We start from the raw sequence: 17,411 nt of genomic DNA, 5'->3' as shown, positions 1-17,411 counted from the left end.
TCTGACATTTTGTTTTCTAATATATGTAATAAAATACATCTCAAATCCAAATGATTTGGAATTGTGGTGTCAGATTTGATGTGTTGGTTCTTTTATTCAGTCTTATCATTTGTTTCCACGTCCTGTTGGAATAAAAAATTCTGTTAATTTTATAAACACCTCTACAATGGTCACAATTCCTGATTACTGTTCAACATTTGGTCAGTAAAAAAAACTGTTATAAAGGTTTTAATAGTCATCCAGGAAACAATGGACAAAAACAAGTACAACAGCACCCCCTTCTGGGCAGAGGAGGGAAGTTCCTTAAAATGATCTGATCAACTCTTTGGGGCGCGAGCTGCCTTTAGGTACTATTATATGACAACAAGAGCATTGCTGACACTGTGAATAACTGTGAATATACAACAATATAAGTGAAGCTTCAATTTCGTAATAATTTCTCCTAGTTTCGTTTTTATTCAGTCTTATATTCAGTTACAAAAAAATATTTTTGATGGGAAACTTCAGCTGAATCTTCAAAGATAAATGCCTACATGCTGTTTTTTTGATCAGTATTAATTTATGTAAATAAATGATACATTAATATAAGCCTTTGTTGTTAAATATAGTTTTTTTACAGAAAAGGAAAATGGAAATATTTTTTTAAACCAAACAAACTTGACTTATTTATTATTATTATTATTATTATTATTATTATTATTATTATTATTATTATTATTATTATTATTATTATTATTATTATTGTTATTATTATTACATAGAAAAGAAAACATTGTTATTATCTCTGTTGACTATGGAAGAGCAGCTCTACCATATTTAAAAATAAAGTCTACCATATTTAAAAATAAATACATAAATAAATAAATGCTCAATATATAAATAAGCACACAATTAATCCTCCCCATATAAACCAATAAATGTAGGTAGAAATTAAATTATAAGGTAATTTAAAAAAAAGACGAATAAATAAATACGCTAATTAAAAGAGATATATACATTTATGTCTAATTGTATAATTTAATTTCTAAAATGCGGAAATGTTGAAACACCGGGTGTAGTTTCAAGATGTAACCACTAGAGGCAGCAGAGGCCCCACTCTTCTCTTCAGGCGTCGTGTTACGCAGGCGCGAGCGAGGAAGGAAGGAGCTTCTCTTCAACATGGCGGCGACCATAGACAACAGCAATGCTGTACAGGCGACAAAGAAAAAGCACCTCGGGATCCCCGAAGCGGTGTTTGTGGTGCGTAAAGCCGAAGTTTCCCTGATACGCCGCTTTTATACAGTATATCCTCATAGTTTCTACCCGTTACTGACGTTCAGGGAGTTATATAGCAGCTCGGAGCCTTTTAGCTAACCTAGCAGCAGCAGAGCTGACAGGGATCTGATGATCCGCAGCGTGAGCAGGATGGGCGGCTGCCTGCTTCCATCTATGGTCATCACTGCCTGAATGAAGGCTGCTTTTTCTGTACTCGCTCCTTCATTGCTTATTACTGACTTTCACTTTGTTTAGCTGCTCTTTGTTCCTCTGAAATGCTTTTATTTGATTAATAGGCCTCAGGTTCCCTCTTTTAAATCTTACTCAGGCATAAAAACCCTTATTTAGTGCTGTAACATTATAACATTTAACATCACCCAATAATCTATTTGAATGAGGCTGATATAAAGCATTACACTGAAGCTCCTACTTTCCTCCTTTTGTCAGGTTTTATTTTTTTCCCTAAATATCTCTGTGCCAAATACGAATGCATCAGATGCAGTTAGGCTTAAGTTTAAATTCTGAGCTGCTAATAATCATGTTCTTCAGTTTAGAAGCAGAGCTGCACAACACCTGCTCCTTTCAGTCTCTGATCCTAAATATATATATATATATATATATATATATATATATATATATATATATATATATATAATCAGTACTCAAAGCCTCTTGCATAGAATAGATTAAAAGACTTATTAATATACTAATTAACCAGTTTTTCCTCTTAAAGATCATTTGCTATAAAATTATTACACAAATAAATGGGCTTTAATATGTCTGATAAAGTTAATTTGTTTTCATTATGTGTATAAATGCATCTAACAACCTAAAGGATTGGAATACTTCTGATATTGGAAACAAAATGTGATGATTTATCTTGAAACAATGTCAGAAAATGTAAGTTTCCCGTCTGTCTCAGGGATGGGAGACATCACAATCCTCCCTGTTCCATTGTCAGTTCTTGCATCTTATGGATAAAAACTCAAACCCAGCAGGCTGATTGTATCAATGGCATGAAAAGCACCAGTATCTTAAGCTTTGGTTAGAATATAGGAGTCAGTCCAGCTGCTAAAGTCTACTAGGAAAAGCAGATAGTCATATGTTGGATGCATACAGGCCTACGCTTTTATTCATCCTCTGCGCTGCACATATTTATTTATTTATCCACCTTACTTTTATCTTTTTAGAATATTTTATGTGTTTTTATGTGTAAAGTGTGAATGTACGTGTGAAAGGTGTACTACTACTGCACAAAAAATTGCCCATACTGGGACAAAACACTGCAGCTCTAGTATTTGTTGATTCTTTTACTTTTTTTTTACATTTACATAGAATTTAGCATTGAGCCAGATCAGTATCAACAGCAGAGAGCTCTGTAGAAGTCCCCACCTGCATCTCTCTCTCTCTGCTAATGTTATTAAATCTGTGTTTTCATAAACTGGTTTGGCCGTTCGTCAAAGGAGGCGCTCAGTCTGTCTCTGTTTAACATTTTTATATCCACCAGAAACCAGGCGGTCATTGTAGTTTCGTTGTGTTTTATAGGAAGATGTCGACTCGTTTATGAAGCAGCCTGGAAACGAGACGGCGGACACGGCGCTCAGGAAGCTGGATGAACAGTACCAGAAATATAAATACATGGAGCTCAACCTGTCTCAGAAGAAACTACGGTAACAAGAATAAATAAATTCACCACCTTAGTGTGTTTACAACAGCTTCACTAGAGTTCACCACAGGAAGATTATAGACTAATGGCTTTTTGTTTTTTTATTTTAATGTGAGCTGATCTGATAGTTTGTTCAATATCATCAGTTTTGTTACATGATTATTTTAAACTTTTTGTCTACTCTTATATTTTTTAATATTCTTTATAAATAATGCTTATCAATAAACAAACAAATGCCTGATATTGCTACTTAATGCTTTCCTAACTGCATTTATTCAAATAACACGGCTCACTTCTGTTTACATGCAGGTTAAAAAACCAGATCCCACAGATCACCCAGACGCTAGAAATCCTACGACACATGCAGAAGAAAAAGGTGAGTGATGCTTTCTCTGCTTCTTTGAGGAAGCTCAGTGTTTGCCAGACAAACTCTTATTATTCAGGTGGTTCAGTTTCCTTTTATACTTCGATCCCATGAGGAGCAACTGGAGGAACCTGAAGGTTCCTGCTGCTTTGGTTCCTAAACCTGGAGAACTAAACAGAAGGAGATTAATTCTGGAAAGGTTTAGATAAGATGGAAACAAATTTACATCTCTAGACTATAGACCTTATTCCATCTTCTTATTTTCTAGAGGAGGTATTTGTCCGTTTATCAATTAATTTGTCTTAATAACCATTCATCCATCTTTTCTTTGTATTTTTGCCTCCATTGGCTGAATTAAGAGTCTAAAACCTTTTAGTTATTGACATTAAACACCTGTAGACGTCCCTGTGGTTGGTTAGCAGATAAAATATCTTCTCTGAGCTGAACAAAGCTGCTGTTTGTGTCTCAAGTTGGAAATCTGTGCGTTATGTTGCTGACTGTCAGAGACAGACGTCAATAAAGATGTTCGTATTAAACATCTAAGGCTTTTTTTTAAAAATGACTCTACCTTGTTTTTTTGGTGAAGGAAACCACAGAGCCTATGGAAACACACTTTCTACTGGCTGACAACGTCTACTGCAAGGCCTCAGTGCCGCCCACTGACAAAGTGTGCCTATGGTTAGGGGTAAGTAGACCTTCTGGTTTTTTTCACACCTTTATGTCACTTTGAAGCTGAATGTCCTGAACTGAAGGGACTTTGATTGTAACGCCACTTTAATCAGTAGTTTCTTGCTTGTTTAATGTTTCTCTTTAAAGGCTAATGTCATGTTAGAATATGACATCAATGAAGCCCAGGCTCTCCTAGAGAAGAACTTGTCAACGGCGTCCCGCAACCTAGAGACCCTCGAAGAAGACCTGGATTACCTGAGAGACCAGTGCACCACCACCGAAGTCAGTATCCTTTGATAAGAGCAAAGAGCGAGCTGACTGAGACGAGGCTTCAGCAAACGTTTTATAACCACTAGATGTCACTTTTTGAAGAAAAAAAAACACAACACCCATGGGTGCAGGCAGAGATTAGTTCTCTCTTGTTTAGGTAATGAACAGCTTAGCTTCACAGGAGAAGAGAAATAGGCTGGGGTGTCATGTACTTCATTATAGGTTCCGTCTTAATCAGTTCAGCCATTTTATATTTCAAAACTTAAAAAATGTGCAGATCAGACTTATATCTACTTAATGTTAATTTTTTCAGGTTTAAAGTGTTTATTATGAGGTAGAGAGCAGTTTAACATCTAAAAACATATCCTAATATTTAAGCAATAATTTATAAGTGTGTCTCATGATGCGACTGGTTTTGATAACAAAGTTTCCCCCTTTTCTCCACAAAAGTCTAAAAGTACCGTATTTTCTGGACTATAAGGTGCTTCTTTTTTCCCACACTTTGAACCCTGCTGCTTATAAGAAGGTGCGGCTTTTCTGAAGATTTTTCCTAACCGCCAAAAAAGGGAAGTCAAAGATGGAAATGAAAGACTAAGGGCTAATTTTCATTTAGCACGAGAACGTGCTAGCAGGAGGCACGGTGGAGAACAAATGTCCCAAATTCACACATTTTGACATTTATTTGCCGCATTAAAATGGACAAACTAATTAATAGACTGGGCTCGACTCCTGCAGAGCTGAAATGAAGAGCTGACGAAGCTCCCTCTTTCAGTAGAAGCTCTTACTACTGCGAGCTAACAAGCTAACGAGAGCTAGCATTCTTCTTCGTCTCTACTCCAGAGGCTATATTGGTGAGAGACAGTTCAGTAGATATCAGCGGCTTGTTGCCCGGTGCGTCTTATATATATGGACATTTTCCACTTTATAGTGAGGTGTGCTCTATAGTCTGGAAAACACAGTAAATTTATTATTAAAGTTGCTATTGACATCAAATGTCTCCCAAATGTTGATAACAAGTCATTCAGACCATGCAGACAGAGAACCCCTGAACAGCCTCTGAAATCCTAATGGTGAGAAGAGAGGCTGCAGAAAACACAGCATCCGAACAGAAAATGATTCAGTTCTGCCAAAGTAAGAAAAAAAGTGTCAGTTAAAGGATATTCTTCCCAAAGTCTTTCAGCCATCCAGGTTTCTTACAGTCATCGCTGTAGATGAGAAATGCTGCGGGCAGGAAGAGAATCAGGAGAAGCTACTGACTGAAAAAAAAACTGCTGCTGTTTAGCTGTTTGTTTTGCACGTTAACTTTAACTTCTTGCATCAAACCTTATTTTAAGTATAGAGGCAAAATATTATTGGCTAGTCATTGATTTTCAATATAATGTAACCTTGAAAATGAAGAAGGTCTGAACCATTATGCTGCGTTTATACAAGCAATGAAACAATCATCAACTAATTCAGTAAACTTCATTAACTGAAGTATAGAGACTTTAAAACATGCCCTTAGCTAGCAGAGCAGTAATTATACCAAAATCCTAGAATAAAATAAAATAAATATATAAACATTTTACATTGAACATAAAATCTCTTGGTCCACCAATATGCTCTACCCAGAAGTGCTCAAGTGGAAAAGTTTTAGTTTCCCCTCGTTTATATTTCTTAAAAACTCTTCTTTAAGGAAGTTTTGCAGCCCTTGTTCATACAGAATGCCTTTTGAGGATCAGGGGCAGCAGGTTTACATGCAGAGTCTGTGGTGGACCTGCATCCTGTGGCGTGTTTCGACCGGCTGGCCGGGCTCTTCTTAAAGCGTTAGGAGCTTTCAAGTGCACCCAAAGCATCAAACGCTTTAAATCAGAACTTCTGATGCTGCATCCAAAGCGTGATTTCTGCTCCCGTCTGCTTAAAACCATCTAAGATGATCAATAAAGGTTTTACAATCCATTAAAAAAAATTATTTACATGAAATAGTGAAAGAGCTCTTATCACTCCGCTAAAATATTTTGTTACTGGACAATTTATAAATAATACCTACAACAACTGAGAAATCTTAAAACTTGCCAACAAAATATTTTCAATGTTATAATCTGGGTAGCTGCAGTCTTTAGGATCTAAAATTATATATATTCACCAATGTGGCTTAAAAATTTAATATGATTTTGTCAAAATCCGATGAAACGACTTATATTTTTTAGCTTTATAATAAAAATGACAGATCCTGTATATTACCGTATTTTCTGGACTATAGAGTGCACCTCACTATAAGCCACGCCCACTAACGTACATATTTAAAGACCAGCAAATACAGTACTTTCCAAAACTAGATTTATTTTTAATCCTCCCCTCTGGGAGGTGACCTTGATTAAAGAGAAACGCCTTTTTTTTTTTTTTTTTTTTTACATTGGGCCATTGATTTGACGTCATTGCATCATGTTCTACTCACCTATTTAAGTTTTTCATTTAGAGCTGTTCTGAAGATATTCCGTTAGGTTATATCCAGGTAACGTCTTCCTATGGGCAACGAGTTGAAGGCACAAACTAAACTGTTCATAATTTATTCTTTATGGTACACCAGCATTACTACCATGTAGGCGAATCACTGTCCCCCAGACATCCAAGGTTATATTTTTTAGATTTATATCTTTTAAAAACAGGCAGCCAGGGCCACAGCCGGCTACGCTCTACCTGCTCTTCTGTTTAATCGGCTAGCTGATCTGAATCGTTCAATTCCATTTGGAGAGTGAGATCATCTGTGGTAGTAGCACTAGAGATCTTCCAGGCATGTGAGGAAAACTAGCAGCAGTTCGGCGGACAGATGAATGAACGGTAGCCAGCGCGCGCGGATGACGTCAGACACACTCCGATTTGCTTTTAAAAAATATAACCGCACCCATAGGAAGCCGTTACTTGGATATAACCTAACGGAATATCTTCAGAACAGCTCCAACTGACACAAGACTCATATGGGTGAGTAGAACATGATGTAATAACATAAAATCAAGGCCCCAATGTATAAAAAAAAAAACGCCGTTTCCCTTTAAAACGGGCAACGCAATGCAAGCTTTGAAGCGTGCTTGTAAAATTGTAAATGTTTGCACCAAGTGGTTTTACACAGTCAGCTGGTTTATCAATCAGAAGTGAAAATTTAAGAACAGAAAGAGATAAAATGATGTCACTCTGGAAACCTATTGAGTGGGTTCGCTTAAAAAAATGCCCCCAAATTTCCCAAAAATTCAGTCTTCATAAACAAAAAATTTAATTAACACATTTTTAATCTTTTTTTTTCTACTTTTTCCAGTCCTACCTTCAGGTTTTAAAAAAGCAGCAGGAAATCCCCAAACATTTTACCCTATGAACCCAAAAATAACAGTGCAACACAATGGTGTAAAAACCCATTAAATCAATTCACGCTATATTAATTATTTATACTTTTAAATTAAAATAATTACTATTTATTTTTATATGACGTTTAATTACATAATTCTTAATTGTATGTTTTTTCACTTAATATAAAGTTTATGTAATTATGCATTTAAAAATGTAATGATGCATTAGAAAAATCTGTATTTATACTAGAACACTAAGACATTTTATTTTTATTTAACCTATCCAACTCTTTTAGAAAGAGATGCGTAATTAGATTTTTAACCGTATGATAAAGTGTACAGAAATAATCAGTGAAAGTGTGTCGCTCTTTGAGCATGGAGTTTATAAGAGCTTCTTAATTTGGTGTAAGAGTTATATTAGAGAAACGTTTCTGGTTGGTTTTGGTCTTAACTCTCTGCTTCCTTCAGACATGGCACGAGTCTACAACTGGGATGTAAAGCGAAGGAGCAAAGAAAACCTCCTGAAATCAGCAACCAAGTCTTAGTTAAACACAAATGTCTGTCCCCCCCCCAAACTTTGTCCTTCGTCATTAAAGGAAAATAAACCCAGAGCGGGAATCATGCGTGTTTTAAGCCCAGAGTGGGGCACGTAGAGGACTGAAGCTGCAGAGGCGTCTCCTCTGTCCAGCCCAGCTCCACCTTCCATCACCACTGTTTTCTCTTGATTTTTCTTTACTTTTTAGAAACATTTTTTCAAGTAAAAACTAACCAAAAAAAATTCAACAAGGCAGTTTTGTATTATTTTTCTATTGATTCAACTTTGTTCTGTTGGTCTTTTTTTATTTATTTCCTTTTGCAGATTCTGAGGGTTCACTAACGTCTATAGATTTCCTTCTGCATTCCCCACCGATCGTTTCCCTTGGCATCAACACTCACCATTTGTTTCTTCCAGTAGAGCCTGGCTGTTAGTTTAATGAATGTTAACATAAGCTGGTATCTTCGGTTCCTGTTCCTCAGACCTGCTCCACCATCAAACCTGCGGTGCTTCTCCGTCCTTTAAGCTTCCTCTTTCCAAATGTTCTCCCTTTCTGTTTTCCCCCTCTTCCTGCCACTGTTCTGTCCGTATTTATTTGTCTTCCACTGTAATCATTAACCAACGAATGAAGTAAAAAAAAAGAAAGTTTGGGAAAAGGGAATGAGACCTTCATTTGATGATTTGTTTGTCATTTGATGTAAACAAATATAGAGCGCAGCAAGTTTTGGCTTCATGTTTAACTCTAAAATGCAAAGGTTGGCTTTAATACAAGTGAGACCAAAGTACTGCAGCTCATTAAGTTTTTAAAGACCAGACAGCGCCGAAAACTCCTTTTAAGGCCAGACTGCATGTTAAAAATCATAACGATTCAGTTAGAAATGCATTAAATAATATTAACTCATGCTAAGAGAAGGCTTAGCCTTGCTTCTAAATAAACCGCAACACTTTTTAGTGTTTTCCTTTGTTACAGATGAGACCAGAAATGGAGATCTCTAGGTTTGGAGATAACCAACGTCCTATTGTGAAGCACAGGGGAGGAGGAGTGATGATTTGGGATTATTTAGCTGCCAACTTGTAATCATTAGTGTCAACTTAGATTTTTTTCTAGAGCCAAATTTGAAACCTTTTAAAAACTTAACAGAAAAGTGAACAAGGAGAAGCATAAATCTATAACAAAGTGACCTATAAGAAGAGCTTCCAGGATTTATTATGGCCCAGGTGATGCTCAGTCCTGCTGTGGTACGATCTATGATGGAAAGCTGTGCAGTAAAGGATGAAGATGTTAAAACATCTCAGCAAGATTAACAAATAATGGTGAAAACTAAATGGAATCGTTGCAGCTAAAGCTATCAAATCATGTTACTGTTCTTAGTTTTAGACTTTTGGTTTTTTAATTCTGGGTTTAATTTTGTTTCATAATTAGAGACGGCGTGAAATCTGTCATTTAGATTGGATTTAGTTCAATTCAAACAAGGTAATTAACATTTATTATATAAGATTTATACCCTGTACTACACTGCAAAGAAAAATAAAATGAATACAAAATTCTTTAATATTTTTACCTTTAGTTTGAGCAGGTTGATAAGATGATCTGCCAACAGAATGAGGATTTTACCCTTACAATAAGACCATTAAATATGCACTTGAAATTAGTCATTGAAGTATTTTATTTTAAATGCAAATTCTCAGTCCATTGACAAAGTGTCTGGCTTACCTGCTCAATTATTAAAAAAAATACACTTAAGAAAAGACGACTTCCTTAGATATCAATTTTTTTGCATTTTTAAATTTGTCCTCAGAAAGTTTCCGTTTAAATCCAGATATGTTAATATGACTAACGGAACAAGTCGATATAAATGACACCACTGCTGGGGAGCGTTTAGCTGATAAGCGATGTTAACGAAATAAACCAAGCTGTAGGCTTTATTTGAGCAGAGCTGCTGTAACTAAACACTGCAGAGTATGTTGGGGCAGTTCTACTAAATTACTCTGGATTTCAAGTCTAAAGGAGCTTTTCATTAAGTTAGCCACTATATCTAAAGCTGCTTTGCATGACTGAAGGAATGTGCTGCTGTTTGTGTTTGGAGATTTTGCAGAGTACAGCCTCTAGGAGCAGCAGCATCACATGACCTGCACTTCCTGTTTGGGAACACATAAAGCTCTCAAGGGGAAATTCAAAGATCTAAACTCCAGTAACCGTTTCGAGACAGTTGTCCGCTGAGTGGACTTCCTGGAAAGAAACCCCATCCTTAGTCAGCTGTGGTTTCTTGACTCACATGATGATTTTTCTTTTTGTTTCACTGGAATCAAGTCATTAAAGTGGAGCTTTGATCTATAAACTGATGAAAGGAGATGAGTCTGTGAAACATTGATGGTCTCGCCAGGTGTGTTGGATGGGCGACACTTGTACTGTAGAAGTTGCAGGTGATGCCTCCAAAGAGGGGCAGGATGGAGCCAAAAAAATGTGTAAAGCAACGACAGATTAAAATGAAATCTGTAATTTTATTGTCACTATATTATATACACTTTACACCACTTTATTCAGTGCACCTTTCCAACTGCTCGTTGTTTCTAATCAGACCTAAATGCATTGGCTCAATGCATTTTTACCCTGTAGACATGCAGACAGTCTGCTGCAGTTCAAACTTAGCAAGAAAGGTGATTTACATGCCTGGGAAAAAGGCATGTTGGTACCACAACCATCTCTGGTTAACAGAGAATGTTCTGAAACCGGAAATAACCACTGAGTAGTTCTGCGGTGGCAAACGCTTTGCTGATGCTGAGGTTTGAGAGGAATGCTCAGAAATATAAAAGTAACACAAAGACCACCCACTTGAGCATCTCTAAATGCCCAAACCATGAGGCAGACGGGCTACTGTAGTAGAAGACCACACCGGGTGCCACTCGTATCTGCTGGGAACAGGAAACTCAGGCTACAATTTGCACAGGTTCACCCAAATTGGACGATAGAGGATTGGAAAAACATTCCCCGGTCAGATGAGTTTCTGCTGTGATATTTGGATGGTTGGGTCCACTAACATGGAGGCATCCACCCTGCTTTCCATCAATGGTTCAGGCTGCTGTTGGAGGCTTAATCTTGTGAGGGATATTTTCTTAGCACACTTTGGGCTCCTTAGTACCAATTAAGCATCATGTCAACACCACGGCCTACCAGAGTGTTGGTGCTGACCACATCCATCCCTTTATGACCATGGTGTACCCATCGTCTGATGGATACTTCCTGCAGGAAACGCTCCATGTCATAAAGCCGTAATCATCTCAGATTGCTTTCTTTAACACGGCAGTGAGTTCACTGTACTCAAAAGGCCTCTACAGTCACCAGATTTCCATCCAATTGAGCACGTTTGGGATGTAGTGAACAGGAGAATGGCTTCATGAATGTTCAACCAACAAATTTGCAGCATCCGCATGAAGCTATCATGTCAATATGGACCAAACTCTCTGAGGGATGCTTCCAGTTTTGTTGAATCTAAGCCATAAAGGACTGAGGCAGTTCTGGAGGCAAAAGGCGTCCAACCTGGTACTGGCAATAAAGTGGCCAGTCAGTGTATATTTCTATAAATGATTATTCTTTATCAGATACTACAAAAACCTGTCACTTTGTCTTTGGTTTTGTTTCTACAAATACACACTTTAAACTGAACCATCTAAATGCTTTTGATGTTTATTGGAAGTTTCTTCCAGTTATAAGGGAATTTTTCCTCTCCACTGTCGCTACAAGCATGCCTGATGTGAGGTACTGCCTTTGAGTCAATGCAATCAACTGGTTTTCCTTAGATAGAAAACTGAATCAAGTTGACTGTATGATCTGGTTGAACTGTCTATAAATGCATTGAGATGACATTTTTTGTGAATTGGCGCTATATAAATAAACTGCGATGGACTGGTGACCTGTCCAGGGTGTACCCCGCCTCTCGCACGTAGACAGCTGGAGATATGCACCAGCACCCCTCGCGACCCCACTTGGGATAAAGCGTGACAGAAAATGGATGGATGGATAAATAAACTAAATTGAACATTAAACAATATGTAGGTTTGATCTGTCAAAAAAGCAGAATAAGAACATTAATAATGCATATTTGCCAAAGTTACATTCAAAGTGATAAAGCCAAACCCCTATTTAGAATTAAATCCAAACTTATGAACCAAAGGGGCGCTCTCATTTTTTTAGCTTCAGAACTACTCAAAAACCGTCAAGTAATTTTAAAACTAAATATCACAGCATTGAAAAACATTTATTTGTAAATATAGTGAATATTATTTTTATTCACTCTTTACTGCTGTTTTTTTAAAAGGCTATTTTGGTCACACTTTAACAAATAAATTCTATAACAAAGAAAAATGTTGAAAGGATCAAACAAATAAAAGTAAACTAAGCGTGAGCTAATTGTCTCTGATACAGAAACAAAAGAGGAATAGAATACGATAGAATTAAATTACGTCTAGTAATTTAAATGACAGCTAGTTAGACTGACCACTGCAGCAACATGCAAAATCCACTGTGATGTTCATTTATGTGCATTTTCAAATTACAGTGCAAGAATCCATTTTACAATATTGAAATCCAGCATTTTTATTCTTTATCTGGTGCATTGTATTGAATTGAATTATTCTGGGTTGTATTATCAGAGAAAAGCTTCTAAAACAGGCATCCCCAAAGTGGGTCCTCCAGGGCCGCTGTCCTGCAGGTTTTAGGACTGACTTTGGGGATGCCTGTTCTAAATGATCAGGTTTTTCTTCTTTTAGCCATGCAATTGAACAACACTGAGGTTGTGATCAACAGGAAGATAACCACTGACCTAACAGGGCAGATCTATATCCATAGCATAACAGACCCCACTTTACCAGCCAATATGAAACCTCTGTAGACAAATAGAATGCATCTATGCTGGGTGTAAACACTCATACAGAGGCAATGTATCAGACACAGTCAGCCAGCAACATAACTGACAGCAACCATCGGAATTTCTAAGGAAACAGGCCCACATCACCACAGATCCTCCACCATGCTTAACAGCTGACAAGATGTTTTTTTCTACTGCAGTCCAAGTAGCAGCTTATGATGACTTTAAAGATGGAGGTTAGTCTTTTTATCATACCCTATAGTGGAGGATGTTCTTTTTCCGGGTGGATCATCAAAATAAGTGGTCCACCTAATTGTCAATCATTCTGGTCATATATTTGCATAAGGTTGTCCTTCGTGTTTGTCCCCAGGTAGCTATATTAACGGTAGCGAGCCTGACATAATGGAAAAATTGCTAATATTTTACTTATTTTGGAAGGTAAGCTTGTATGAGCGATGCAAACAGCAACTTTTAACCAGAGCGTGCATGCTCTCACGCGCGTTTAATAGGCGTTCCCCCTCAGGAGTGCGTACACGGTTGTGCGTGTGCATTTTTTTTTAAAGTGGAGAGGGCGGGTCTTTTCAAAAATTCGCGAAAATCCTCCACCATACAAGTCAATACAAACGAGTAACTAGCTGGTTCTGGTTGGTCTTTTATATGATTTAATGCAATATTTCTTAAAAGTTTCTAGTTCAGAATAAAACTAATTGTACACATTTGTTCATTGCTTATATTTCTTTTTAAAAATGGCAGCCGATTTTACTTTGTTTACCTTAACAAAACGTTGACTTGGTCGAACACACTGCTTTATTCTTCCATGTTAAAGTTTAAAAAATGTTTCTATACAACACAATTAAGAAGGTGAAGGTACGTTTTCGTTGTTCATTTTCTCAATTAAAGCACATTTTTCTGTATTCAATTATTTAAAGAGAAGAAAAGGCCAAAATTGACCCTTAGGAATGGAGAAGATTGTGGCTTCCTGATAACAAACACAACTCTTCAAGTTCAACTTCTGAGTCTCAATTCCTGTTTGCAACTAAAGTTTATTTTTTGTGTGCATGTCCTGTTTAGGCAATACTGCTCCAGGAATAGATTTCCCAGAGCAATCTGATAGTCCGACAGCTTTGCTTTCACAATCAGACCAGTGGGACTGTTTCCATAAAGTTCTGCTTGATACTTGAATATTAAACACCATTGAATGTTATTTGGGGAGTAAAATTGTATACAATGGACAATGTTTGTTTTTGTTGTTTTTTTTTGCCTTTTTGCATCTTCTGCATTCAAACTGCAGTGACATGCTCAGGCACAGGTTATATGGTACCATCTGTGTGATTCTGACATGTGAAAGCGAACATTTTAACAGTTTCTATGAAGTTTTAATGCAGGGCAGCCATATTGGATTATGAGGCCAAGTTGGTGGAAACGTCAGACTTTCCCATTTCAGGATCCATGTCTGCTCATTTTCCCAATATTTAACTTAGACATTTTAGATACTGAGTAAAAAGAGGCCACATTAAAAATTAATTTATAAATGAACGCAATCATACAGCCAATGGATAGTGTTGTTTTTTTCCTATAAATTATAATAAAATCAGAAACTATTTGAATCATATAAAGAAATATTACATCACTATAGTGGTGCACTGAAAATATGGCTGCTGTTTTGAATAAAAGGTCTGAGAACCTAGAAATGTAAGGAAACAGTCCAAATAAAGTATATTTGTTGTGTTTTTCTTCTCTTTTTTTTCGATTTTAGAATTTCTTCTGAACAGGAATAATGTGATTGTAATGCCAGTCACTCCATTTAAAGGTTTGGAAGAAGCCATATAGTTTTAAAGTTGAAAGCTGCGTCTGGACTCCTATGCATCCATGAAATGAAATGACAGAAAGAGCAAACGGCAGGTATAAAATCAAGATATCTTGTGCACTGGGAAAAAATCCAAATCTAGATAAGTCATTTTTTCTTAAAATAAGTGTATTTGTTCTTGGATTAAGGAAGTAAAAGAGACATTTTCCCAATGGAACAAGACAATTTACACTTAAAAAAAGAAAAAAAAACAATCGCATTGTCTTATTTCAAGGGCATATTATCTAACTTTCTTATTTTATGAGTGAAAATACTAATTCCATTGGCAAACTATCTAATTTACCCACTCAATTTAAGGGTAATTAGACTCAATTTAGACATTTTTACTTATTTCTAGATCGTTTTTCCAGTGTGTTAAATGACAATCTAATAATCTGCTGGCAGATCCAAAGCTTCTTTAACAAACTGATGACTAAACTGTAGCGCTAAAAACTGGTGTCTACTTTATAACCTTTAAGATCAAAAAGCTTCAAGCAACAGAGTTTCAATTTCTTTATACGCATCAACTGTTTTCGTGTTAAAAAAGTGTAAAAAAAAACAAAGATAATAAATAATAACATTAAAAATGACAAAAAAATATATCAGTATTATTTCTTTAATTTCCTTGTCATGGGTTGGAATGCATCTTGAAATATAATCATCAACTTTCGGCAACGATAAGGTTTAAAATCAGTGACTTAAAAACCACATTTAAACCAGTTTAGATCTTCTCTGTTATATCGTGAGCCTCACATGTACTTTAAAGCAAAGCTATCAGGGCGATGAGATAAGAATGCGGGGTTAAACATAAGCGTAAGGAAAAGTCATACATGACACTGCATTTTCACAGTTTAACAAAAGCAAAACGACCTGCTTGAACTGAACAGATCTAAATCCGGTAGAATGGATGTGACGTGTTGGTCGGGTCGACTCTCTATGCCAAACGTGCGTTTTTTTTGGTTCTGTAGTGTTTCTATGGAGTCCGTTCACCAAGCGTCCCTTTGTGTGATACAGTCCGTCTCTGTTGGTTCGGCCTAGAACTGAAACATACCAAATAAGGCTTTTCCTGTGTAGACAGACTTAAGGTGCTTTTCTATCCCAACAAACTCAAAGATAGTTCCACAGATCAATAAAACAGACCCATATGGAGATTTCTGAGTCCACAGCTCCACCAGGATTATTCTGCTGTACACTTGTCTTCCTGCAGGAGTCCTTTGTGAACAACAGGGAGGGGTCATGGTACTGGGTAACTTTTACACTGATAGTAGACATGAACAGGTCAAAGTTCAGATTAGCGGATGTCTTTAATCAGCTTCTGGCAGGCCTAATCACTGAACTTTCTTTCCTGTTTAGTCACATTACAACCACTAACTTTGATATGTTTTACTGGGATTTTATCCAAGAGCCATTTCACCCTGCATCCCTAGCAAACTAAAAGTTGTTTGGAGCTGCAGAATATTACATGATCTTTAATAAAAACACTACTAATTATTTTTGTTAAATATCATCTACAGAGAATCTGTTGCCATTTTATTGAAAAACTAAAAGTTTATTGCAGTGTTTTAGTTTTTAAATGGCTGGTTTTCCTCCTGCAGCAGTGTGTCGCAGTGAGCTTGTTGCAGATATTTTTGATTTATGCCCAATATTGAAGCGTGATCTGCGCTATGTTATTCCACGCCACAGCAAAAGAGGGACAATCAGGAACTAGCTGTGGGTTTAGATACGGCCGAGGCGGAGAGGAAGTGGAAAAACTCAAGAGGCAAGTTTGTGTGACGACGGAGGGACATGAGGGCCAAAAAGAGCGGGGATCCAGGTGGAAAAAGGGTCCCAGCGTTTTCTCACACCTTGCTCTTCTAGCTGGTCCATCTTCACGAGTTGTTTTTAAAAATGGCGGTCATACAAACAAATCAAGCCGGTAAGGTACCAAACAGGAAATACTCATAGTGTAAAGGTGTGTAGAGCAGATTTGACCACTCAGAGGCCTCCTGTCTGCTGTCATCTGCAATTTTGTAGTGTCTGGGGAAGGGGCGGGGTCATAGCTGCGTTAACTGCGACACACACGCAGATGACCTGGTTTCTGAGTATAAACCAGCCTTAACTCTTTAGCACCAAAAGTCTCTTATTTGATTTTGTGAGAAAATTTACATTATTAATGTGATATTTTTGTTCTTGATGGATTTATACATGTAGTGAACAGAAAATCCAGAATAAATTGCAGAGAAATTACTGATATATCACAAATAATCTAACTTAAGTTATTAAAAATCCATTTTTTGTCAGAATGTTTACTGATATTACTTTAAAAAATCTATTTTTTTGTCAATTGTTCCATGGTTTAGGCTTAACAGGGTTAAAAAAAAGGAAAAAAACCTAAATGTTTCACAAAGAGGAAGTTTCCTCATTAGTGTACAATTGTATGTAAAAAAAAAATAAACACAGTTTCCAAACTAATGACAAGAAATAAAGATTTAGAAACATTATGTTGTCTGTCTAAAGTGTCTAAGATGATATTTGTCAATATACTATATTCTGAACCATTAGGTGTATTGAGATCCATAGTGGAGGATCAAAAGAGTTGCTTAAGGCTCCGGGGCCGCAGGTCGCAGACCGCTGCTATAGACC

The 17,411-nt window shown here is 36.8% G+C and overlaps 1 protein-coding gene across 1 annotated transcript; it reads left to right on the top strand.

The window, feature by feature from the left end:
• Positions 1-1,119: 1,119 nt before the first annotated feature.
• On the top strand, positions 1,120-8,704 carry vbp1 (von Hippel-Lindau binding protein 1). Its single transcript, XM_015386244.1, has 6 exons — positions 1,120-1,239; positions 2,800-2,924; positions 3,230-3,296; positions 3,871-3,969; positions 4,101-4,239; positions 8,012-8,704. Exons 1-6 carry the CDS (start codon positions 1,159-1,161, stop codon positions 8,086-8,088), a joined length of 588 nt encoding a protein of 195 aa, XP_015241730.1. The 5' UTR covers positions 1,120-1,158; the 3' UTR covers positions 8,089-8,704.
• The last annotated feature ends 8,707 nt before the right edge of the window (positions 8,705-17,411 follow it).

The sequence above is a fragment of the Cyprinodon variegatus genome, unplaced genomic scaffold (genome assembly GCF_000732505.1).
Source record: "Cyprinodon variegatus isolate N-32 unplaced genomic scaffold, C_variegatus-1.0 Scaffold361, whole genome shotgun sequence".
NCBI classification, from domain to species: Eukaryota; Metazoa; Chordata; class Actinopteri; order Cyprinodontiformes; family Cyprinodontidae; genus Cyprinodon; species Cyprinodon variegatus.
Note: the sequence above shows the minus strand (reverse complement) of the source record. Positions and strands in the feature narration are given on the sequence as shown.